Source organism: Stenella coeruleoalba (assembly GCF_951394435.1).
Source record: "Stenella coeruleoalba genome assembly, chromosome: 5".
In the NCBI taxonomy this organism is placed as follows: Eukaryota; Metazoa; Chordata; class Mammalia; order Artiodactyla; family Delphinidae; genus Stenella; species Stenella coeruleoalba.
In genome coordinates, this window is record NC_137150.1 from 125,675,344 (window position 1) to 125,701,313 (window position 25,970).

Consider the following 25,970-nt stretch of genomic DNA (forward strand, 5'->3'; position numbering starts at 1 on the left):
TGTCATTTAAACGTGGGTGTAATGCACAAGGACCCATGAGACCCTAACTTTTCTCCAGCTCACTTAAGAGGATTCTGGCTTGGCCAGCTTAGTCTCTTCCCTTCCTCTGCTCTCTGAAAATCCAAACCCTCCTTTTGGACTCTACAAAATAAAATTGAGGCAGGAGAGGAGAAGCTGGAAAAGAAAGGCATGAGGGGCTGGTGGGGGGAGCAGTTCAGAGGACTATGGGACATATTCTAGTATGTGACAAAAGTACATGGAAAAGGGAAAATAGAGTATTTTAAAAGACTTCTTGGACCCCTTCATGGTTTTTGAAATATGCAAGCAAAAGAGTTATTTTGAAATTACTCTTTGGTGGCTCCGATACCTCTCTAAGACTGAGCCAAGTGGGTTACTGCTTTATACAAATATATTTACAAGGGCAGTAAAAAGGATCAGTTCAGGCCTACATTCTTCACATAGATTGGCCAATTTCCTTAGTGAAGATGTTTGCAATCTAGAGATATGTAGAACCTGAATATTTAAACAATGTTGAACAGTTGAGCTAGACATTTGAGGTTTATAGTTTTCTGAGATTTTTAATTTCACAATTAGATTTGCTGTCCAGGCTTCCAAGAGAAGAGAGAAAGGAAAAAAGAAAAAATTATCCAGAATAGCATGTATTCTTCAGGAGTGATAGAATCCGGCACAGTGGAAGATTCATTTACATGTCAAGGTACTTATAGATAAATGATTGAAAGATAAGATGCCATGTCATATGAAGCATTTTTCTCTCCTTCACAAAAGTGTAATAAATTATTTCATAGTTAAGAAATTCTGATCTTATAGGAACTTTCCAAATCCTTGAACTCATGGTTCCTTGCCCTCCTTATTATCCTTGTCTATTCCTGGGTTGTCAAACCAGCCTAGCTGTAAGTCTAGAGCAGTGGTTCTCAACCAGGTAGGACTTGCCCATCCTACACTCAGGGGACATTTGGCAATATCTAGGAACATTTTTGGTTGTCATGACTTGGGGTAGGGGGCTAGGGATGCTACTGGCATCTGGTGGGTAGAAGCATGTGATACTGCAAAGCATCCTACAATGCACAGGACAGCCTCCCACAACAAAGAATGATCTAGTCTCAAAGGTCAATAGTGTCAACATTGAGAAAGCTTTATCTAGAGCTTTCCTCTGAGATTACCTTAGTGTCCTACTTCTCCAGTCACAGTCTCTTAGCTTCCACCTTCCTGTTATTCTTCTGAGCCAGTCCTTGCCTTGCTTATTACCACCAATTTCTCAACCTATGCCGTCTTCATTAGACCAGTGGACTTTTCCACCAGGCACCTTTGTTAATCTGCAGTCCTTCCTCATAGTTCAGCTTGGGAGGAACGTGATGTGAGGCCCAGTATAGAACAGTAATAAACAATGTGGGCTTTGGGTATAATTTAGGTAAGTTAAAATCCCAGATCCACCACTTACAACTAATATAACCTTGGCCAAGTTTCTTAGCCTCTCAGTGCGTCAGTTTCCCCACCTGAAAAAAATGTGGATTTCATCAGGTGGGGAAACTGATAATATCGCCACCATCAGTCATCAACATCATCATCATCATATCAGATCCCATTAGGGATTTCAGTCTTATAGATCAGTGATTTTTCCAGGATTGGAAAATCATGGAACTGTTTAGGGGGATAACAAAGGTGTTCTGCTTGCATTTTTTATCAGACCTTTATTACACAAAGTTCATAATCATTATATATTATGTATATACTATGTACATATATACTATGTATATATCATGTACATACCATGTATGTACTATGTACATTTCATAGTAAATACGTTGAATGACTCATTTCTATATGATATAGGTATAGTCAGGGATAAGTTCATAAAGCAATTTATGTCCTTACCTAAAGCACTAAAAATAATTAGCTTTTATTTGCAGGGGGCAATACCTGTGACAGTACTAGATCGCACATTAGGCTGAATTAAGGACATAAACTCTTGTTTAACAGTTGAGCTTGTGAGAGTGTGTTGTCTGAGGGGGCAGCAGGGGGGAGGGGCGCAAATAGATGCATGAGTTCTGCTTTGGGAAATGCTTAAAGGGCAAAACCACAATATAGAAAATGGAAAAAACGTACAGTTTGCCTGAGCTTTTCCTATTTTGATACTTGAAAACTTGTGTGTTATGAATTGTGTGAAACTGTCACCAAACTTCAGGCTAGTTTTCTTTAATATGGCATCCCATTCAAACATGTGAAAATGGCCTTTTGCACTATTTTAATTATCCTGTCTGTTTTAATCTTTCAGATCATAAGGCCTATGGATTCTCTGCCTCAAAAGATCATCAAGTAGTCACAGCAATAGAGTATCAAGGTAGAGTACCTTACTGATTTTCACGGTCCGTATTGTTGAAATAACTCACAGAGATGACACACGTTAGTGCCTTTCTGTTTGTCAGGAACCTCTGTCTCGCTTCACGCTAACTCCCCTGCTGAAATGCTGCTCCCTGCTGCTTCCCCCTTGAGAACCCTTTCTCCACCTCCTCAGTAGAAATTTTGGACATTCCGCGAGAGACCTGATGTACAAAGAATGTCTCATTACATAAAGTATTTGCAACAAATCAAATCTAATTCGTAAAACTGGGAGAAGGAGATCTTGCAAAGTTTCTAGTCAGCTAAATTTGGTAAATGGGAATTAACACTGCAAACCCCACTCTATGTATTTAAGAGAACGTTAATATAGCCTACTGTTGGGGTATCATTTTGCTATTTATTTTAGCCTCTTAAAATATTTATAAGGGAGGAGTTGGTATTTAACAGGTGTAAAGTTTCAGTTTTGCAAGATGAAAAAGTTCTGGAGATTGCTTGCACAACAATGTGAATGTATTTAACACTACTGAACTGTACAGTAAAAATCATTAAGAAGGTAAATTTTAAGTTATGTATATTTTATCACAATTAAAAGTTTTTTAAGGATCTAATAACCAAAAAGAATTATAAGCCTTTATAGATTTACTTCAAATGTTGACTATCTACTACTTCTCTGAAGGGTTTTTACCTAGAACACATTAATAATACTGGGCAACCTGAAAAATTACTGTTTCTTAAATGTGATGCTTCTTTAGACCATAAACATTTAAGAAACTGATTTCAAATGTCTGATCCCTTTTCTTTAGGCATGTCTTAGTTTCCTACAGTTGGAGAGAGATAGGTTTGGAGTAAAGAGAAAAAGATTTAAAAAGGGGGCCTGATGTGAGAAGAATTAAATGTCATGCCTGGCGTAGAGTCATGCCTGGCGTAGAGTAAGTTATATGTAAGTTATATGTAAGTAAGTTATATATGCCTGGCGTAGAGTAAGTTATATGTGCTTGTTAAATAATAATATGCTATAATAAGAATCAGTGAATCAGTCATTCACTTAAATAATTATTTAGGTTATTCAGGTTCTTTGAAGTCCTAATATTTTACATGATTAAGCTAATAAAACACTCTTTATCATGACGTAGCTTTAAATGGGGAGAGGTGGGAAAAAGAAATTAATGATTGGTAGTAATTTGGGACTATGGAGTACTTATAGGGAAGACAAACACGGCTGGGTGAGATGCCAAAAAGGAGACTGGAAAAACCAATGAGTGAGCACAGTGAGAGGACAAGATGGAGCAGGATATCCATGTGGGACAAAGGAAACAAAGTTAATTTCTCTCACTTTTTACTTTTCTGGAGGATCTTACTGTTGGGTCCAGCTGGATACCGTGGATATTCATCCCTGCCTCCCCAGGCCCTACGCCATGATATCTGAATTAGGATGCCAAGAGTATATTCTTTAGTCTTACATTACTTTAAAAAAATGTATTAAGGCGAAATTCACATAACATAAAATTCACGATGTTAAAGTGAACAATTAAGTGTCATTTATTATATCCACAGTGTTGTGTGACCACCACCTCTATCTAGTTTCAAAGCATTTCCAACACTCTAAACTAAAACCCTGTACCATTTTTATATCACTTTAAAATGTGTGTTTTATTTTTTAAATAAATCCTTCTACAGATAGGAAATAGAAAATCCTTCTATGTTTATTGCAATCAAATGTTAGTCTTATTTACTCCCAAGTAAGTATTTTCTATTTTTTTAATCTCGCCTCTGCTCCTTTTAATTAAAAATTACATTTTGATTCTATTTTATATGTGCTCCAATCATTCCAACTTGGCTTTCCATAAAGCAAAAATAAATTTTTCCATAAAGCAAAAATAAATTTCTATCTATTTTCTTCAACATTTCACTTTCCAGAGTGCAGGCTCAGTAGTTGTGGCACATAGGCTTAGTTGCTCTGCAGCATGTGGCATCTTCCCAGACCAGGGCTTGAACCCATGTCTCCTGCATTGGCGGGCAGATTCTTAACCAATGCGCTACCAGGGAAGCCCCCTGTAAATGGCTTTTTTTTTTTTTTTTCATGGCTGAGTAGTTAGTATTCCACTGTATATATGTACCACCTCTTCTTTATCCATTCATCTGTCAATGGACATTTAGGTTGTTTCCATGTCTTGGCTATTGTGAATAGTGCTGCTATGAGCATAGGGGTGCATGTATCTTTTTAAATTATAGTTTTGTCGGGATATATGCCCAGGAATGGGATTGCTGGATCATATGGTAATTCTATTTTTAGTTTTCTGAGGGACCTCCATACTGCTTTCTGTAATGGCTGCACGAGCTTACATTCCCACCAGCAGTGCAAGAGGGTTCCCTTTTCTCCACACCCTCTCCAGCATTTGTTATCTGTAGACATTTTAATGATGGTCATTCTGACCAGTGTGAGGTGATACCTCATTGTAGTTCTGATTTGCATTTCTCTAATGATTAACAATATTGAGCATCTTTCATGTGCCTCTTGGCCATCTGTGTGTCTTCTTTGGAGAAGTGTGTATTTAGGTCTTCTGCCTATTTTTTGATTGGGTTGTTTGTTTTTTTGTTGTTGAGTTGTACTAAAATAGTTTATGATTTGTGTATATGTGTGTTCCCCCCAATTCATTCAGTTTTTTGTCTCTTGTCTCTATGATTTCAAACAATTATGAGTTAATTAATTCCTTCTTTTCAGTACTGCTTTTCTGTATCACCTCCCATAGTGATGCCAAAAGCAGAATGAGCGTAAAGCGAGCGCTGCTCTGCCAGGCTTGTAAGTTACATGAGCAGCCTTATGCAGAGAGCACAGCCCTGAGAGAAATAAATCAGAATTTAATAGCATGCTTTTCTCCACAGAAGTAATAATTTATGGTAATTCTCCAGAACTACTTTGGTAGTATACATTCTCTCCTTGCATTATGTAAGATTTTGATGATTTTTAACTTGAGCACAGAGAATGAAATCAAACAAGAGTCAACAATACAGAATCTTAGAAAAATTAAAATTCACAGTGATTCTAGCTGTGTGATTCCTTAAAGTGATTATTTTGCTACATGTTGAACAAATGCTTTTTCCAAACAAAGAATTATCTTTTCTCAATCCAAACTGGAACAGATATTTTTGGCAATGTAATAATCATCTTAATAGAAAAACTTGGCGCATTTTTCTGTTCTAATATGCCTTGCTTTGAGAAAGTATGATTTATGTCTATATTATTTTCTTTACTGTCTCAAACACAGGAAACACTTTAGCTCAAATCTGAGTAATTTGGGGGTAGATTTATGATGGTATTAAGTATGGATTTCTACCATGCCAAGGCAAGCTTACAACTACAAGTAAGAGAAGTGCCTCATGGGTAAAAGTAATAATAACCATTTATGGAACATGGACTATATACAGAGTACCATGTGCACCCAAGTATGTAAATATATTATCTCATTTAATCTTTACCACAACTTTGCAAGATGAGTAATGTTGTTCTTGTCATTTTACAGATGTGAACACAATCACATCTTTTTTTAAAAGAGTTAAATAATTTGCTCAATATCACACGTCTGGTTTATGGCAGAGGTCTAACTTCAAAGCCTGTGCCTTAAACTACCATATTATGGCATAATAATGCCGAGGGCTAGACACGGAAAATTATGCTGGCCATGAATGTTGAATTTGGGCTGAAAAGAGAGAGGAGAGTCCATGGTAGTTAGCTTCTCAGTTCACTTGGTTCTCTATCCTCAGATGTTGGCCCCATGGTTCAGTAGATTTACTGTTTCTCACAGTTTTTGAGGTCAGGGTGTTCCCCTGCTTGGAACACTCCCAAAGAACCACAAGGCGAAATTCAGATTCCAGGAAATTCAAAAATTCAAATTCCCTCTTTTAAGTCTTTGGTTAATTATCACCTTCTAAATGAGGTGAACTCTGACTACTCTATTCTTTTAAAACTGCACCCCCATTCCCCAGATTCCCAAACTTCCTGTACTCTGATCTACTCTTTATTTTCATAGCACTCATGACCTCTTAACGTACTATATAATTCACTTCGTGATGTTTCTTGTGTGTCTGACCCCCTGTAAATTGTAAGATCCCAAAGGGGAGGGATCTTTGTTTTGCTCACTGCTATAGCTCAAGAACAATGCCAGACACACAGTAAATACTCAATATATTTTGGACAAATTGCATAGACCATTTCTCCACATTTTATATGGTCAATGAGATTGAGGCTGGAGTGGAGTCACTTCACTTAAGAAAACCATTGGTTACATTTTTAACATAATTTCTGCAGAGGTTTTCCATAGAGTAATGAGTATAGAAATCAGGAAGAATTCACCAAAAGGAGTGTGTGTGTGTGTCCAGTTAAATACGTGAAACAATTTGATTATTTGAGTGTAAATTTATTCCTAAGACCTAGGAGTGTGAGCTAAAAATGAGTGTGGGTGTGTGTTTAATTGCTGGAAACTCAACAAAATACGGGAAGGAAACCTATCTAGAGCTCAAGACTCCGGAAGGCCACCACCCATTCTCCTTAATCAACAGAACAGAGCCATGTTTCCTCAGACAAGTCCCTTGGCACACATTTGTCTGTGTAGCATAATTGTAAACATGCCTGTAAAATGATGTCTGTTTGTAACATAAAACTTTTTAAAACTAGGCATCCAAAAAAAAAAAAAAAAAAACCTAGGTATCCTTAAAAACAAATTTTGGATTATTTTTCCTTGTCTTTCTTTTCTCTATCCTACTTCCTATCTTCCATTACCTGTTATTCTATTTCTATATTTTTAGCAATGTGTGTGAAACTAAAAAAAAATTAGAAACTACATTTTAACAGAAAAAACATAATTCTGTCACACAGAAATCATCACTGGGTTAATATTTTCATACATATTCATACAGGCTTTTTGTCCATATCTATGTGTATACTTTTAATAAAACCTGGGATAAATATTATAAGTATTGCTTTCTAATCTACCATGTCATGTAATATCCTGAATTATTTTTTTTTAACGGCATTAAGTCTGCTTAACATCAAAATCAGAGGTATGAGAAGGATTTTAACATAGTTTCTCTTCTAGTCAAAGATACTGTGTTTTTTAGGTCAAACTGTATGCATTGTGGAGGAAAAAAAGTTTCAGAAATATGAAGTTGAGGGAACTCTGCCCAGTACTCTGTAATAACCTATATGGGAAAAGAATCTGAAAAATAATCGATATATGTACATGTATACCTGAATCACTTTGCAGTACACCTGAAACTAACACAACATTGTAAATCAACTATATTCCAATATAAAATAAAAACTTAAAAAAAATATGAAGTTGACACTCCAGAGAGCTGGCTGAAACATACTTTAAAAATAGTTAGAACTAGGGCTTCCCTGGTGGCGCAGTGGTTGAGAGTCCGCCTGCCGATGCAGGGAACACGGGTTCGTGCCCCAGTCCGGGAAGATCCCACATGCTGCAGAGCAGCTGGGCCCGTGAGCCATGGCCACTGAGCCTGCGCATCCAGAGCCTGTGCTCCGCAACGGGAGAGGCCACAACAGTGAGAGGCCCGCGTACCGCAAAAAAAAAAAAAAAATAGTTAGAACTAGAGATTTCCATTTGGCAACTTGAAGTAGTTGGCAGGCAAGCCCTGGGTTTTTCTTCCGTCCGTCATCTTGTTTGGACAGTTAAAGGAGGGGGCTCCTTGGGTAGTTCCAGGAATTCTTTAATGACATAAGTGCAGTAAATTGCCCGTGGTAAAGTAACCTTAGTGAGCTACATTGAGGCGGTTAAACCTGATGCCAAGATGAAATCTTTGAATAATTTTTCTGGATTGAGGTGAGGGGTGGGAGTTAATGATTTATTAGGAGACCATATTGGGTGTGTATTAATGTATTTTCAGAGAAGGTTATCAAAAAAGGGATCTGAGTGAGGATGTAGCGTGTTGAGGGACCATTTGGGGTTCCATAGCATGGCCTGGGCTGGGCTAAGTGCCTTTCTTAGGCAGTAGGGTGAACCATCCACTATTTACCTCCATCCTGGCACTCATCACCTTGGACTGAAATTACACTGTCTTACTTGTCTCTTCTACCAGACTGTAAACTCCTTGAAGACTGAGATGGGGAAGAAAAAGATAAATAATTAATCATAGCTGCCATTTTTAAAGACTTACTATGTCCAGGCATGTGTGCTTTGCATATATTATTGTATATGAAGACTCAACAACTCTATGAGATACTATCTTATTTTACAGATGATAACTGAAGCTCAAGAACTAGGGAAAGTAGCATAGTGTCACAAAATTATTTTGCGAAATAATCATAATGCTTTCAATTCATCTTTGAATTAAGCCAACCTGTTGAGGAAATTTATGAATAAATAAATGAATGAATGTATAAAATAATAATTTAAGGATGTTAAAAATTTATTAAGTAAAATATTATTTCAGAGGGACAATTTTTTAAAAAGTATTTTTATTTATGTTCCTAGAGGTTATTTTAGCCTGTAAATACCCAAAGAAGACCATTTCCTCCAGATTGGAGTGGAAGAAACTGGGGCGCAGTGTCTCCTTTGTCTACTATCAACAGGCTCTTCAAGGTAAGATGCTGGGACTCGATAAGGTGAGAGCAAGAGAGCACCAAATACCCCAGGTCCTTTAATTAACCAATGAGGGCAGGACATGGCTGATGACTGAGAATGTGTTTCTGTAAGTGTGAGATGAAACCAATAGAGACTGAGACCCAAAACACAACAACCACAAAAACAGAGGACAGGGAACAGAAGAAGTTCACCTCCATGGAGGCCCTGGACCCCTCATTTCTCACCTCACTTCTAGAGGATGTAAGATGCAATTGTTCTTGCTGGCCCAGTAGATTAAACTCTTGCGGGAAAGGACGAAAAGATGGTGTGGGGTTGGGATGGAGGGTCACTGCTCAATTGTAGTAACTTTACCCTATTTCCATATCACCATTGAGAAAGCAAGGCCATCACTGAGAAGTTTAGGGAGTTAAGACTTAGGGGAAGGTAAATACAGCTACCCTTATCCAGTGCTTTCTTTTTTACATTTTTTATTGTTATACATTTCTTTATACTCCCTATCCTTCTTGTTGAATATATAGTAAGCTTTTAATTTAAAGGATTGGTAATGATAGATAAAATGCAATGGTGTCTGTGATTTAGTTCAAAATAATCCAGTGGTTAAAGGTGCAGATGTAGTAAGACAGGCGTAGCATTGATTAAAATTACAGTTGGGTGATGGTTTGTTGAGGTTCATTTTACTATACTCTCTAATTTTGTGCATGCTTGAAATTTTCCATTATAATTATTTAAAAAGTTGGAAATATAACTTAAGTATAATAAACAGGTTATTATTTTAAAATATGTTTTACTTTAATTTTAAAGAATTAAACAAGTGAGCAAATGTTTAAAGTTCATAGAAAATTTAAAATATCCCTGTGGTTCTTACCTGTTAAGATAGGATTACGGGCAGCAGAGGCCTAATAGCACAGCTGTTTTTACTTGAATTTTCTGTAATGCTAATCTAATGTGATACAAAACACTATTTTAATTCCGTACAAATCACTATCAAAAACTAATCCAAAGAATGTTTTTAAAGACCCCCTCACCTTCTTTTTTGTGGCAGTATCATGCAAGCCACCACACATAAAGTTACTGTTCCAGCTAGTTAAACTAGGCTCTCCAGTATCTTTTGAAGATGTGAATCTATTTATTCCAGCATACTAGAAAGGGGATGAGGCAGGAATGAGGGTTGAATTCTTTCAAATAAAATATGGGAATACGGAACTGAGTGTTCTTTTGTGAATAGTATGACGTTCTAAAAAAGAAATAGAAGTTTGAAAGAGCAGCACTCATATACAATTTTAAAATTTTTAAATTGAGTTTATTAATAGGAAAATAAATGCAGTGGTTACTGAATGAAGTGACTAGAGAAAGGTAGTATATAGAAAATTATTATATCATTATTAACATCATTGTCCTCTTTTTCTAAAAGGAGATTTTAAAGATCGAGCTGAGATGATAGATTTCAGCATACGGATCAAAAATGTTACGAGAAATGATGCCGGGAAATATCGTTGTGAAGTTAGTGCCCCATCTGAACAAGGTCAAAACCTGGAAGAGGATACACTCACTCTAGAAGTATTAGGTGATGTGCTTGTATCTGTGTGATTACTGTTCCCACCCTCATCCCCATCATCCAACCCTGGAGCAATGAGGCAACTCAGGGCCCCAGCGAGTGAAGTTATAAAGGTGGACCACCAGCACCGCTGTTCCTGCAAAATCTTGGCTATTACTCCTTCTCACCTCGTTGGCTGCTTAAATGTTAATGTTACTAACTTATTATGACAAAATCTCTTTTCAATTAAGATTCAGGTAAACCTTAATGGTCCTCCACCGTACATAGAAGCATTTTCCCTAAGAGTTTATTTTTTAACATCTTTATCGGAGTATAATTGCTTTACAATGGTGTGTTAGTTTCTGCTTTATCAAGAGTTTATTTTTCAATCATTTTCAGCATAGGTAGTAATTCTCTTACCATATAAAATAGTCTCTGGGCTTCCCTGGTGGCGCAGTGGTTGAGAGTCCGCCTGCCGATGCAGGGGAAACGGGTTCGTGCCCCGGTCCGGGAGGATACCACATGCCGCGGAGCGGCTGGGCCCGTGAGCCATGGCCGCTGAGCCTGCGTGTCCGGAGCCTGTGCTCCACAACGGGAGAGGCCACAGCGGTGAGAGGCCCGCATACGGCAAAAAAAAAAAAGCCTCAAATAAGATGATAGAAAAGCAATAAAACAAAAAAAAGTATTGGAATTAGCAGATGCAAGCTACTATATATATATAGAATGAATAAACAACAAAGTCCTACTGTATAGCACAGGGAGCTATATTCAATATCCTGTGATAAAACCATAATGGAAAAGAATATGAAAACCAATGTATATACATGTATAACTGAATCACTTTGCTGTACAGCAGAAATTAACACATTATAAATCAACTATACTTCAATAAAATAATTTTTTTTTAAATGTAGGCTGGGGAAGTATAGACGTTATTTTGGTAAAGAAAGGAAATTAGCATTTATTATGCAGCTAGTATGCATTAGGCTCTTTCACATGTGTAATTTTACTTAATCTTCACTGACAACCTGATTTTTACAGATGAGGAGATAGATGCTAAGTGATTTTCCTAAGGCTGCAGAGCTAGTAAGTATCTGGGCCAGGATTTGGATCCAGATGGGGTTAACTTCAAAGCCAATATATTTAGTTACTCTAAGACTCACTGATAGATAGTAACTGCCCATGATGACAACTGGTGGAGGAAATGATCAGTTCTTCTCCATAGATGTTACTATAAACTACTAAGCAAAGAGAATAAAACGACTCCTCTTCCTTTTTCTACATAGTCCAGGCTCTTTCTAAAATTCTAATGATGTACTTACTGTTATAGAAGAAATTTCATTCAGAAAACCTTGCGGGAGATTCAGCTGGTGTATTAGTCTTCTGCTACATACCAAATGATCACAAACTTAGCAGCTTAAAACAACCACCCATTTATTAGCTCACAGTTCTGTAGATCAGAAGCTCAGCAAAATGTGGCTGGGTTCTCTGCCCAGGATATCACAAGGCTGAGATCGAGGAGTCAGCTGGGCTCAATTATTGACTGGAGGCTCTGGAAGCAAATCTGCCGTCAAGCTTATTTATTCTTGTTGGCAGATTTCAGTTCCTTACGGTTGTAGAACTGAGGTCCCCTTTCCATGCTGGCTATCCGCTGGAGGCCATGCTCAGTTCCCAGAGCCACCACATTCCTTGCCATGGGGCCTCTGTATCTACAACCCAACAAAAGCATGTTGAATCCTTCTTTTGTTTTGAATCTCTGAATTTCCCTTCTGTGACCAGCCAGAGAAAACTACTTTTAAAGAGGTCATGTGGGGACTTCCCTGGTGGTCCAGTGGGTAAGACTCGACGCTTCCAATGCAGGGGGCATGGGTTTGATCCCTGGTCGGTGAACTAGATTCCGCATGCATGCCCGCAACTAAGAAGTCCACAGGCCACAACGAAGATCCTGCATGCCACAAGACCCGGTGCAGCCTAAATAAATAAATAAATAAAATATTAAAAAAAAAAAGAGGTCATGTCATTAGGGCAGACCCATCTAAATAATCTCCCCTACCTTAAAGACAAGAGATTTGGGACCTTAATTACATCTCTAAAATCCCTTCAGAGTAGTACCTACATTTGTGTTTGATTGAATAACTGAGAGAACGTGTACATACACCAGGGCCGGGGAATTGGGGGGACCGTGTTAGAACTCTGCCTACACAGACAGTTCTGGGTTTTCCTGGATTTAAGTAAAGTCTGGTTTACTTTACAAATCCCTGGGACCAGAATAACCTTAATTCAGGTATTCTCTGTCTTGGCCTGAATGGGATTTTAGTTTGAGTACCGATCCTGAAAATATACTCAGGTTTGACTTTGTTGGAATATAGTTGATAATAATACATTAAAATCATTGATGAGGGGAGCAGTAGAGATTGTTTATCTAGAAAAGAATAGCTGTTGTAGTAGCTAATGTAGTGTTTGCAAGTGTAACAGGCAAGCCCTGAACTCTCAGTGAGTGGCTTACATAATAGAAGTTTCTTTCTTATGTAAGTAAAGTCTAAATAATTGGAGACAGAGATAGCAGTGGTGGAACTATATTGCCCTACTTAATGAAATCAGTAGGGACCCAAGCTAATGTAAGCATGACATCTTTGATACATAGCTTTCTGAGGTCACCATGGGTATTGACACCTCCTTGGTAGTGGGAGGGGGAGGGGGAGGGAATGGGTGGAGAATCATACAGGAAGCTTTTATGGATCAGGCATGGGAATAGCATATATGACTTTTCCCCAGATTCCATTGGTCAGAACTCATGTATGTGATCCCATCCGGCTACAAGGGGGCTGACAAATGTGGTCTAGCTGTGTGCCTGTGAGGAAAGGAAGTGGGTCTCTTGAACAAGTAGCCAGTCTCTGTGACAGGTGTCCAATAAATCCATCTTTAGCTGGCTGTTAAAATCCTCATTTAGCTTGTAAATAACCAGTGCCATTTGACTTCCATCCTCCAGTGGCTCCGGCAGTTCCATCATGTGAAGTACCCAGTTCTGCACTGCGTGGAACTGTGGTGGAGTTGCGATGTCAGGACAAAGAAGGCAACCCGGCTCCTGAATACACGTGGTTTAAGGATGGCATCCGTTTGCTAGAGAATCCAAAACTTGGCTCCCCAAGTGCCAACAGCTCATACACAATGAATACAAAATCTGGAACTCTGGTAAGGTCATTTCAAGCATTGGCCTAATAACTGTCTTGCATTTGGAAAAAAAAATATTAGAACTAAAATAATGGAGAGTAGAGGGCTGATACCATTGCTCGTTAAGTAGAGAGAGGAAAGGATAGCAGGGAAGATGGCGGCACTCATACAGAGAAGTGATGGAAAAGGCTGCCACAGGAGAGGAGAAGACAAAACAGAGAACTAGGGAGTTGGACGCAAAAAGGTCTGCACCAGGGGCCTGATGCAGGCCAAGATGGAGTCATGATGATGGATCAGGCCTGGAAAGATACTAGGTGCAGTCTCGTATTTATAATATCAGGGAAATGCATGAAGACTCCCTTGGGAAGGGGACCCTCCTACACTGTTGGTGGGAATGTAAACTGATGCAGCCACTATGGAAAACAGTATGGAGGTTCCTTAAAAAACTAAAAATAGAACTACCATATGATCCTGCAGTCCCACTCCTGGGCATATATCCAGAGAAAACTAATTTGAAAAGATACATGCACCTCAGTGTTCATAGCAGCACTGTTTACAATAACCAAGACATAGAAGCAACCAAAATGTCCATTGACAGATGAAAGGATAAAAAAGATGTGCTGTATATATATATATACACATACATACATACACACATATATATACACACACACATATATATCACATATATTTCATTCTTTTATATTTATATATAAAAGAATGAAATAATGCCATTTGCAGCAACATGGATGGACCTAGAGATCATCATAAGTGAAGTACGTCAGACAGAGAAAGACAAATATCATATGACATCACTTATCTGTGGAATCTAAAATGTGATACAGGGCTTCCCTGGTGGCGCAGTGGGTAAGAATCCGCTTGCCAGTGCAGGAGACACGGGTTCGAGCCCTGGTCCAGGAAGATGCCACATGCTGCAGAGCAACTAAGCCCATGCACCGCAACTACTGAGCCTGTACTCTAGAGCCCGCAAGCCACAACTACTGAAGCCCGCGTGCCGCAACTACTGAAGCCTGCATGCCTAGAGCCAGTGCTCCACAGCAAGAGAAGCCACCACAATGAGAAACCCGCGCACCGCAACGAAGAGTAGCCCCCGCTCACCGCAACCAGAGAAAGCCTGCGCGCAGCAGTGAAGACCCAATGCAGCCAAAACTTAATTAATAAATAAATATTTTTAAAAAAAGGTAAACAAGAAGGTCCTACTGTATAGTGCAGGGAACTATATTCCATATCTTGTAATCAACCATAAGGGAAAAGATTCTGAAAAAGAATAGAGATATACATGTATGTATAACAACACCAGAAAGAAACACAACATTGTAAATCAACTATACTTTAATAAAAAAATTTTTTAAAATAAAAAACTCTCTTGGGGATGCCCTGACCTCAGTACCAGCTGTGTGAGAATAGTGACTCTTGCCAACCTATGATAGGATGTCTGTGTCATTAAACTCTTCCATGACTAGCTCGTCAACAATTGACTTTGTGACTTGAGTATCTATTACTTTAGATTTAGTCCAGATTGTCTGATCGATTGAAAAGCCTTTCTAAGGAATCCTGTTGGAAATCTGTAAATAAGATCTTTAAAGTTAATGATATTTACAAATAAAAGTATTTTTACTGTTTTTGACTCTGACTTTTTAGGGTAGAGGTGGGAGTAAAAAAAAGACAATTAAATTTGAAGCTTTTTTTTTTGATTCAAAGTAATATGTCAGTTTAAAAATGCTGCATTTCCAGCAAGGCAGAATCACTATCACAACCACTATCAAAAGAATCTTAAAGGCTTGGTAATAAAAATTTTAATAAATTTTTAGAGGAGGTATAATATTTCCTTTCATCCCTTCAATCTACAAGTGCATGATAACATTTAAAAACTAGATCCTCTGGTAAGTAATAAAGCATATTGATAAAGTGACTGAAAGATAAACATATCGGTGGATTGATGTGGCTACTCCCTAAGGAAGGGATGCTCTGGCCCTTTCAGCATCAGCAGGCTCAGTCAGCAGGTCCAAGTGATTTTACACTGAGAAATTGGGTAGAAAACCTGCGGTCACACTTGGCTATATTTACTTTTCAAATTTGTGTTTTCTCAGAGCAGGTGATGAAAAGCCCCAAGCCAAGTCTGAAAAGATATAGATTCACTTTCCTCATCTCAACCCTTGAAATATCTGTGATGTCAAAGGGGTGCACCAGGGCAGAACCAGCATGGGTTATTTTCTGAAAAATGAGCAAAACAAAGACTCCAGTGTATGGAAGACAACAGTTTCCTTTTAATCACCAGTTATAATATCCTGGAAGATCATTTTTGGTTTTAGTCTAACTTTTGTTTATACATAACCTTGGCTTTGAGTTCATGGTGAATATCTTTAAAGGAATCTGGCTCTTGGGACTGACGATTCCATAAAGTGAGAATACACAAGGGAATGCTTTCTATTGCACCATGTTGAAGGATACAGAAAGAACAGGTATATGGGTAGTGGGTAGGGAAAAGAGAGGAAAAGGCCTTAAATAGATCAAAACCCTGGCTGTTTTTAGGCACATATATTACATGAGGATACAAGACAATAAGGAAGTGCTCCTTAGAGGTTCATGGCCGCTCTTGGATGCAGTCAGCAGTGACCACTGTGGTACTGAGGGTGTGACAGGAGGATACTGAAGGAATGGGTCTGAGCACCCCTCTCACCCTCCTTAGGTCCTGGCAGGATTCTTGAAGGTGTCCAGAACACACTGAGTTCCCTCCCTCCTACTAACTACCTAACGAACTTCTCTCCTTCTATCCATCTATCTACCCATTGTTTCTTTCCTCCTTTCTACCCACCTGCCTCCCTTCCTTCTTTCTTTCCTTCCTTCCTTCCCTCTTTCCTTCCTTCCTTCCTGAAACTCTCCGAGGTGCTAAACTACTATGAAGCCTGTTAAATCAAAGTCTTGCCTTTCAGTTGCTTTGGCACAGAGTAGACAGAACAAGGGTTGGTTGGACTTTATCTTTTCATAATTTTCACAAATTCTACAACTGATAGAAGTTGTAATCCTATAAATGACATTAAGACTTTCCTAGGCCCTATGCTACTTCCTGTAGTAACTCTGGCTCTTTAGAGAAGTGTTCATTGCTGCTGCTGCAGTGAACTCACTGTGACTTAGAAAACTGTCTTTAAGGCCAAGGAGGCCTTTATTTATAAATGGTGTTTCCTAGGACTTAGAACTACCTACAATAGTTAATACTACCATGTGCTGTAAACTTATAAAAATGCCCACTGTCTTCCTAACTGTACTACTTTTTCAGTATCACACACTAAAAAAGACACTTCCTGTATATATTTAGGTCTTTCTCTGTCAAATTAAACAGAGGCCTAGCTAATTACTCCTTGAAGACATGGCAGATTTCTGAATTCACTGTAAAGATATAAAGTCCTAGGGACTTCCCTGTGGCACAGTGGTTGGGAATCTGCCTGCCAGTTCAGGGGTCATGGGTTTGATCCCTGGTCCGGGAAGATCCCACGTGCCGCAGAGCAACGAAGCCCGTGCACCACAACTAGTGAGCCTGCGCTCTAGAGCCCGCGAGCCACAGCTACTGAGCCCGCTCGACTACAGCCCATGCTCCGCAACAAGAGAAGCAACCGCAATGAGAAGCCTGCGCACTGCAGAGAAGAGTAGCTCCCACTTGCCTCAACTAGAGAAAGCCTGCGTACAGTAACGGAGACCCCACTGCAGCCAAAAATAAAGTAAAATTTTAAAAAAAATGTATAAAGTCCTAAGTCACTGAAAAGGAAAGACCGACTTAATGATAAATTTAAGGAACACAGTTCTTTTGGGAGTCTACTGATAGATTTATTGCTTAAGTAAATATGTATTTTTTTCTTCTACAAATAGCAATTTAATACTGTTTCAAAACTGGACAGTGGAGAATATTCCTGCGAAGCCCGTAATTCTGTTGGACATAGCAGGTGTCCTGGGAAACGAATGCAAGTAGGTAAGCACGAAATATTGGGAGGAACAAATGGTTTAAAATTAGTATGTGCAAATATTTGGGGGTGGAAGGAGCAAGGAGTAAGTAAGAGCTGAGTGATTTGAAGTATAAATGGAAGGGAATGTTTAAAATCAGTTTGACATAATATTACAAAAAGCAAAGATGCTGTTTTAATCCAGCTTCCAAGCAAGACAGGAATATTTATCATTGTATTTTATAGATTTTTGAATTTTTCCAATAATTAATTTTAAAATATGCTCATCTGAGCAATCCTCTTTGAAACAAAAGCTAAGAGTCCTGTAAGTTGCTCAGAGTCAAGAATTCAGAATGGGGGTTCGAATTCCAGCTCTGCCACTTATTAACTACGGGCTCTTCAGCAAGTTAATTAACCTCTGTGCCTCAGTCTCCCCAAAATTGAAGTTATAATACACTGTCCTCATAGAGTTGTTAGGAAGATTAAAATAATTAATATTCAAAAGTGTTAGAATGGCACTGGTGTATTTTGAGCACTATATAGGTACTGGCTATTTTAATTGTTGGTAATTTGTTTCAAACCCCTGAAATAGTATGTTTATACTTATTGAAGAGTAGGCTGTCCAAAAAGACTTTTTTTTTGGCCATGCTGCGCGGCTTGCAGGATCTCAATTCCCCAACCAGGAGCTGAACCCGGGCCACAGTAGTGAAAGCGCCAAGTCCTAGGCCACCAGGGAACTCCCAAGACATGTTGAATATAGTTATGGATCTAGTTTGCTATAAAACATAGCTGCCATATATTATATTCACAAAATAAGTGTCTTAGAGTCGAATAAAATTCAGGCTCAATTATCTTTTCAGATTACATGAGTTTCAGAGCAAACATTGTTTTTCATTTTACTTTTAACAATTTGGTTAAACTCGTTCTTGTATGAAAGCCGTGTTTTGAAAATGGTTGTGTAATAGAGAGGGATGAGCTGGAGATGGCATCCGAGGGGTTAAAGGTCACTCTGGAGGGGGCTGCACCCTAGGTTTCAGGAGCTTGTCCTCAGCTTTGTGGGGTCAGAAATTCATTTTTTCAACACGTCTTGAGCTATGCAGGTACGTGGGCAGTAATTTATATTGTCTGTGTACAGTTAACTCTTAGCATGATATTTTAAAGAAAATATAATCTTATTAGACTTCAGGATATCCTAAAGTATAAGATATTCAATAGTATACTCTAATTTCCACAAGTAAGTTTGAATTTCAGGGTTTTTTTTTAAATTCGGGGACACATACTATCTACCCAACCCACTCAAGTGTTGACATTTAAAGTCAAACATAAGCATTTGCTTAAATTATCAGAAAATATCCCTCTCAATGCCGCTTTGGAGTTATTAGAAAATTCACTATCACATTTTATTTTTTCTTTAAATGATCATGTTTAATTTCAGTGCCTAATTTAGTTTTATCTTAAGAAATAATATAGGTGAAGTCATGGTTTTGACATACTAGTTAAATTTTTCCTAGCATGCAGTGAATAAATACATAACAAACTTTAGATTTCTGTGTTTTGCTAGTAGTATCACTTTAATTTGAACATGATTTCCACATATCTATTCTTTCTGGTATAAGTTGACTTAAAAGTTAGAATTGCTTTGTTTAAAGCTCATCCATTGATCCTCGATGTTTTACATCCTTGGTTTGGAATTCAGATCTTTGGAAATACATAATTCATGAAGTCTCATTTCCAGTTTTCTTTGTGAAGTATCACCAACAACTTGTAACCAAAACCAGATCTGTTTACTGTTCTAAATAAATCCTTTCTGAAGTACAGAAAGAAAGTAAATCATGGGTTTGCTGATTATTCCCAGGCTGCTTTATTGTACAACTCCAGAAAATTCTGCTCACACTTAGCATTTGGTTCCTTTCCTTTTATTTTAGAATAATGATACCCTCCTTTTATTGTGGCTTTTTTATTAAGAAAGAACACACAATATTTTCATACGTGTTATTACATTTTCTCTTTAGTGAGGCATAATAAGGCGGGCATATTACTTGCTCAGAATCTCACAGTAATTACAAATGGGATGAACACAACTTACCTCTAACTTACAAGTCTTCTATCTTCTACTTTTTTGAAGAAAATAAAATAACATTTATACCATGACTTAGTACTTACTGGATAAGACAGTTTTTTTTGTTTAGAATTTGCCTTTAGCTTGAATACTTCATGGATGTCAGATTCATTGACAAACTACAGGACAGTTTTTTGTCAATGAAAATTTCAATCTAAGGGTGATTATAGCCCTTAGGTTAAACCCTTTGTAGGTGTCAAATCATTGACTATTACAAAGAAAATTGTAGGCAGTTTGGTTCTCAGGAGTTTTATTTAGTTATTAATTTAATTTTGCCTTAGATTATGATTATTGTGTAGTTCTTTTTTTCCTCTCTGCTATTTTTTGTCCAAGTGAATAAATAGATGAATCTCCACCTCCCAATACCCAAGCAAATATGAACCGAGTTTATATCAAGCAATAATTAAGGTTTCCTACTCTAGTCAAATTACTCAGCCTTTCGAAAGATTGACCCAGTTTCCTTTTTTAAAAAAAAATCAGTTAATATTTCAGAGGCATCTGGAAAAATTAATAACACTTGGCATTAAGAAAAAAAATTAAGACCAGGAAATTTTACGATAAGCAGACTCATTCAAATAATATTTCTTAAAAAATCATTCCCAAAATGTGCACTGCTTTAAAATATATAAAATTACTAGTGAGAAACTGGTACCTAATATTTTCTCCAAGTTATTTAACCATATGTTAATTAATACTTGCTTTTAAAAAAAGAACCCTTTGTTCCTTTAAAAAGTGTAGGAATTTGCATATTAATCAATACATAAGAAGTGTCTAAATGACAGAAGAGTATGGCTCATGAAATCCTCATGGACAAGATGGAAAGATGTGACCCAAATTGAATGTGTAGATGGATTCACACATGGTTGGATCCCTCACCCAGAGCATGCTAGTAAATTTTGTTATATGAAGAAATATGTCTAATAGCCTGTTAAATAGTTCTTTCCCAAAGTCATGTTTATCATTTTATTAATGACTTGAATGTATTTTTGATGCAGTTCCCAGTTGCAGAAATATTAACCTCAGAAGGTTAATAATCTAATTCTTCGGCAACAGAATCAGTAACTGGAAAAACCTCACAAGTTGGTAACATGGTAGTGATTTTTCAAAGTTAGGTCCAAAAAATGCAGTTATATTGGGTTAGAGGAAAGATGACTTAGTAGTAACAGGAAAAAGCCTGGGGAAGTTTAATTCATTTTTAACTTAATGGGATAACAGTTTAATGGCATATATGTATGTGGGTGTGTTATGTGTGCGTATGTACACACACACACGCACAAGCCCATATAAATTCAAGAAAGAAGATGTTTCTGATACTTAGTTTTATAGAACAACAGTGGCATGGACTTTCTTTGGGGTTGAATGAATTTTCCGTATTTGTGAAATTGACCCAGATGACGATATAGAGGAATTTTAAGGAAAATTTGAGGGGAGTGTTGTAGTAGAATACTTGAACTCACTGAATTTCAAAGCTCACTTCCAATCTGATATTTAATCATATGGATTATTGCGTCTCCAAATGCATGCAAGAGAATACCATACATTTTATTTCTGGATCATAGAACTTTTTAAAATTTCAGATTCTTGCAAGACTTAGCTCTGCTAATATTTTCAATCAATTTTGAACCGTATCCGTGGAAGTGAGTTAGTGGAACAGGCTTAAAAAGCATGAAACTATCTGTATTTATGGTATAGCTACAAAGGGGAGCTTTTATTTGTTTTGTTTTAATTTATTTATTTTTGGCTGTGTTGGGTCTTCGTTGCTGTGTGCGGGCTTTCTCTAGTTGCGGCAAGCAGAAGCTACTCTTCAATGCAGTGTGCAGGCTTCTCATTGCGGTGGCTTCTCTTGTTGTGGAGCACGGGCTCTAGGCGCACGGGCTTCAGTAGTTGTGGCACGTGGGCTTAGTAGTTGTGGCTTAGTTGCTCCGTGGCATGTGGGATCTTCCTGGACCAGGGCTCGAACCTGTGTCCCCCGCACTGGTAGGCGGATTCTTAACCACTGGGCCACCAGGGAAGTCCGAGGGGAGTTTTTTGAGCTTTTTCGATTTAATAACTACATCGGTCCATCTTTTTGACATGAATTCATGCATGGTTTATTTTGCATTCCAGATGATCTCAACATAAGTGGCATAATAGCAGCTGTAGTAGTTGTGGCCTTAGTGATTTCTGTCTGTGGCCTTGGCGTGTGCTATGCTCAGAGGAAAGGCTACTTTTCAAGTAAGTGAATTTCACTCTTTGCCAGACAACTTCCTGTGGATATAGTTTTCTTCTGAGACACTGTTTCTCCTAAGATGTTCTAACAGACTCTGGAGAATATTTTTCGTTAATTTTCCTGCCGTAGAAAATGTCCAAGATGACATGAAGGTGAGTCATGAAGCATCCCGGCGAATATAGGGAGGAAAGGCAGAGGTGTCTCATCGCAACATTCCAGGAATCATCACAGAATATGTGAGAGGCACCGGGGAGGGGCATAGCGCAGCAATACCGAGAGATGTGCAATGTGGATGGATATTTATAGCACATGTACATGTATTTAAGATCCTTTTATTTTAAGTAAGGGATCGTATATCTCAAGATGAAAATTAATTTCTAGTTTTATGATAAGAAATTTCATTGGAATAAATCTGTGAAATGTTTTATCAGTATAGAACAGTGGAATGTTGAATGTCAAATTTAGCACAACTGTATTTAGAAGACAATTGTTCAATTAAAAACTAGAAACCTATTGTATTATAGTTGCTTCTGAGGTTTTTAATTCTTCAAGTTTAGGTCTGTTGGAACTCGCGTTTGGTGATACAATAGGTTTGATGTAAATGGATAAGATTTTTAAATGTTTTACTCTCTTAATGCATTTCTTTACTTCCAGTCTTCAAAATTATCTGAGACCTTCAAAGTTGCACAACTCCATCAAGTCCACTAAAATTAGTGTATAAAGTAGAATTTTTAAGGATAATACATTTATAGCATGAACAAATTTTAGACCTGCTGTTTTTATAGTGAACATTAATTTTGAAATTTAGGTTTAAAAAATATCTTATATCAAAATAAAACTTAAATGTAAAGGGGGTTTCTAATAATACCTATAAATAGGTATTGTAAAATGTTTCCATGAATGTGGTTTCAAGGATATTCCCTGTAATTAAGAATAACTGCTCTGTGAATGAATAGTAGCTGTTGTGTGGTGCTCCTATCCAGTCCAGTGTAATGTAATCCGGCTGAGTCCCCCTGCTGGTCAACAGTGGAAGTACAGACAGATAAGGTTGCTCATTCAAAATTCTTGTCTTTTCTCTCTACCTGCAAAGAATACCTGTCTGAGTGTTTTTATTAAAGACTTGGTAAACGGTTTTTCTTAAAATGCTGAATTAATTAAAGATTTTACGTGAATATTATTAGTTCATTAGCTAAGAATGTTACTCCCGTTTTCATCTAGCAGAAAATCTATCTAAGAGAACCATTTTCTTGAACTTGCATTTCAGACAGGGGCTGGCAAACTATGACCCATGGACCAAATCTGGTCTGCCACTTGATTTTCTATGGCCCACGAGCTAAGAATGGTTTTTACATATAAACATTGCAGTCTATTTGATAATAGGGAACCCTAACATTGAACCCCCAAATAAGAGAAATGTTATCCCTCCAAAGATTTCCATTCTTCTAATTAGTAGACCTGTATTACAAGACTTTGATTACTATGATTATATTTTTAATTCATTGATAAAAATTTTTGAAAATTTGTTTTCTCTTTTGTTATGTAAGTACTTACTTAATATCCTCGATTTTACCTCTTTGCCCACAAAGCCTAAAATATTTGCCATGTGGACCTTTACAGAAAAAGTTTGCCAACGTTTGATTTAGGAGGTATACAATGTCAGCAAGTGAGAATCAAAACTGAGAAAAAGGAATTAAGCTCAAACTCATTTTTATATGAATCTGTATCATACCCTATTAATTCTTGCATTAATGATATATACTTGTTCTTTTGTAGAAGAAACCTCCTTCCAGTAAGTATACTTTCTTAATGCATGCCTTCCCCCATATCAACTACTTTTTTGTTTATCATCCGTTTAAAGTCAAAAGTGGGAAGTTGGGTTGTTTGTGCGGGTTTAATTCTATGGGCGGTGACTCGAATTCATCAAGGAACACATCCCACCTCATGCCTCATGCCAACTTGTCAACGATGTTTAGTTACCTAGAGAAGAAATATAGTCGCTAATTTGACTTTGTAGGCATTTCCATAGTACTACTTGAAAAACTTTTTCTGTGATTTTCTAAATTTAAAATGTTCAAATAAATTTTTCCCTAAAAGTCATTTTACATTTCATTGAATACCAAATATATGTCCAACCCTGTTCTAGGGACTGATAACAGAGCAGTGAATAAAATAGACCAAAAAACTCCTCTGCCCCATGGAGCTTGCATTCTAGTAGAGTAAGGCAGAAAGTAAACAATTACATGAGCACAACAGTATGTCAGATTGTGATAAGTATTATGGAGAAAGATAAAGCAGGTAAGAGAACAGAGAATGCACAGGGGAGGAGTGGAGATTGCCCTTGTAAATAGGTGGTTAGAGAGGGCCTCACTGATGAGGGGACGTCTGAGGGAGTGAGATATGCAGATAAGCAGAGGGGAGAGAACAAAGGGAAAGATCTCGAAGCTAGGCGTGCCTGGAGTATCTGAGGAACAACAAGGGGACCGGTGTGGTTGGAACAGAGTGAGAACAATGCAGGGAGGAGATGAGTGAACACAAATAGTGTAGTGGGGGCCAGATTATATGGAGTCTGTTCCAGGCAGTTGTGAGGAGTTTGGCTTTGGTTCTGAGTAAGATGGGACATCATTGGAGGTTCTTGAACAGAGGGGTAGCATCTCATTTAATTCTTAGAAGCTCACGCTGACTGCTGTGTTGAGAATAAACTGTAAGGTGACAGAGGGTGGAGGAAGCAGGGAGAACAGTTAGGAAACTATTAACTAATCTAGACAAAAGAAAATGGCGGCTGGTCCCAAAGTGATGGTGTCAGAAATGTTGAGATAGGATTCTGGATATATTTTGAACAGTTTGCTGGTTGATTGGATGTGGGCTGTGAGAAGAAGAGAGAAATCAAAGATGGTTCCAAGGCTCTGGGAAAGATGAAGTTACCATTTACTGAAGTGTGAAAGGTTTCAGGAGGAGCATGTTTGAGAGTGGTGGTGGAGGTAGGTAGAGAGGTCTGTCTGGAGTGCTTTGAAATTTTAATATTTGAGATGCCTATTATACTGCCAAGTAGAGATAATTAGTGAGTAACTGAATATATGAATCTGGAGTTTGGGGAAACATCTTAACTAGAGTTAGAAATTTAGGAGTCATTGGTACATGAGATCTGGATGAGATCACCAGAGTCTCCAGTGTATTTGCAGTTGATTTGTGCCTGTCCTTGTATGTATGGAAATGGCAGACCCAACCTCGACTCTATGGGCGTTCCCCTCTACTCTCAGCTGCCATGCTTTGGAGACTGTCATCTCCTAAGTCGTTTGAAGACCAAGAAGATGCCATTGATTTCCTGTTCCTAGACTTGCTCCTCAATCATGGTCTCTGAGCCTCATAATATCCCAGTGCAAGTCCAGGATGAGGTCCAAGTTAACAGGACTAGCAGTAGCCAGGTCAGGAGTGAGTTCTGAAAAGCAGGGTAGCCTGATGGTGGTATGGCCAATCCCCCATCGCACTCCAGGCAATTGTGAGGATTCCCACTTTTATTGAGTAAGATGGAAAGTGATTGGAGGGAGGGTTATGAACAGAGAAGAGACATCATCTTATATATGGAGAAAGGCTGGCAATGCTAGGGTGAGGGAGGTTATTCTTTCATTCAGTCCCTATTACTGTCTCTATTAACCCAGGGAGGCAGTATCTTTATTCCTATACACACCTCCCGTTTGTCAAATCCATGCTCCTCAAAATTTGTTGGACAATGAATTGGATGTTGTATTAGTCTGCTAGGGCTGCCTTAAAAGTGCCATCAACTGGTGGCTTAAACAACAGAAATTTATTTTCTCATAGTTCTGGAGGCTAGAAGTCCAGGCCTCTTTCTTTGACTTAAAGGTGGTGTTCTCCCTGTCCTCACACGATCTTATGTTTAAACATCCCTGTTTATGTCTGAATTTCCTGTTCTTATAAGGATATCAGTCATATTGGATTAGGACCCACCCTAATTACTTCATTTTAATTTAATTACCTCTTTAAAGACCCTGTCTCTAAATATGGTCAC

At 38.0% G+C, this 25,970-nt stretch overlaps 1 protein-coding gene across 2 annotated transcripts in view; it reads left to right on the forward strand.

The window, feature by feature from the left end:
• JAM2 (junctional adhesion molecule 2) overlaps positions 1-25,970 on the forward strand; it is a 67,472-nt gene that overhangs the window by 37,253 nt on the left and 4,249 nt on the right. Inside the window, exons 2-8 of one of the 2 annotated variants that reach the window (XM_079921900.1) lie at positions 2,294-2,359; positions 8,847-8,954; positions 10,369-10,521; positions 13,481-13,683; positions 17,548-17,647; positions 21,844-21,951; positions 23,720-23,735. In XM_079921900.1, coding sequence (XP_079778026.1) covers positions 2,294-2,359; positions 8,847-8,954; positions 10,369-10,521; positions 13,481-13,683; positions 17,548-17,647; positions 21,844-21,951; positions 23,720-23,735 — 754 coding nt within the window. The remainder of the gene's footprint in view (positions 1-2,293; positions 2,360-8,846; positions 8,955-10,368; positions 10,522-13,480; positions 13,684-17,547; positions 17,648-21,843; positions 21,952-23,719; positions 23,736-25,970) is intronic. The other variant, XM_079921901.1, reaches the window with a different exon arrangement.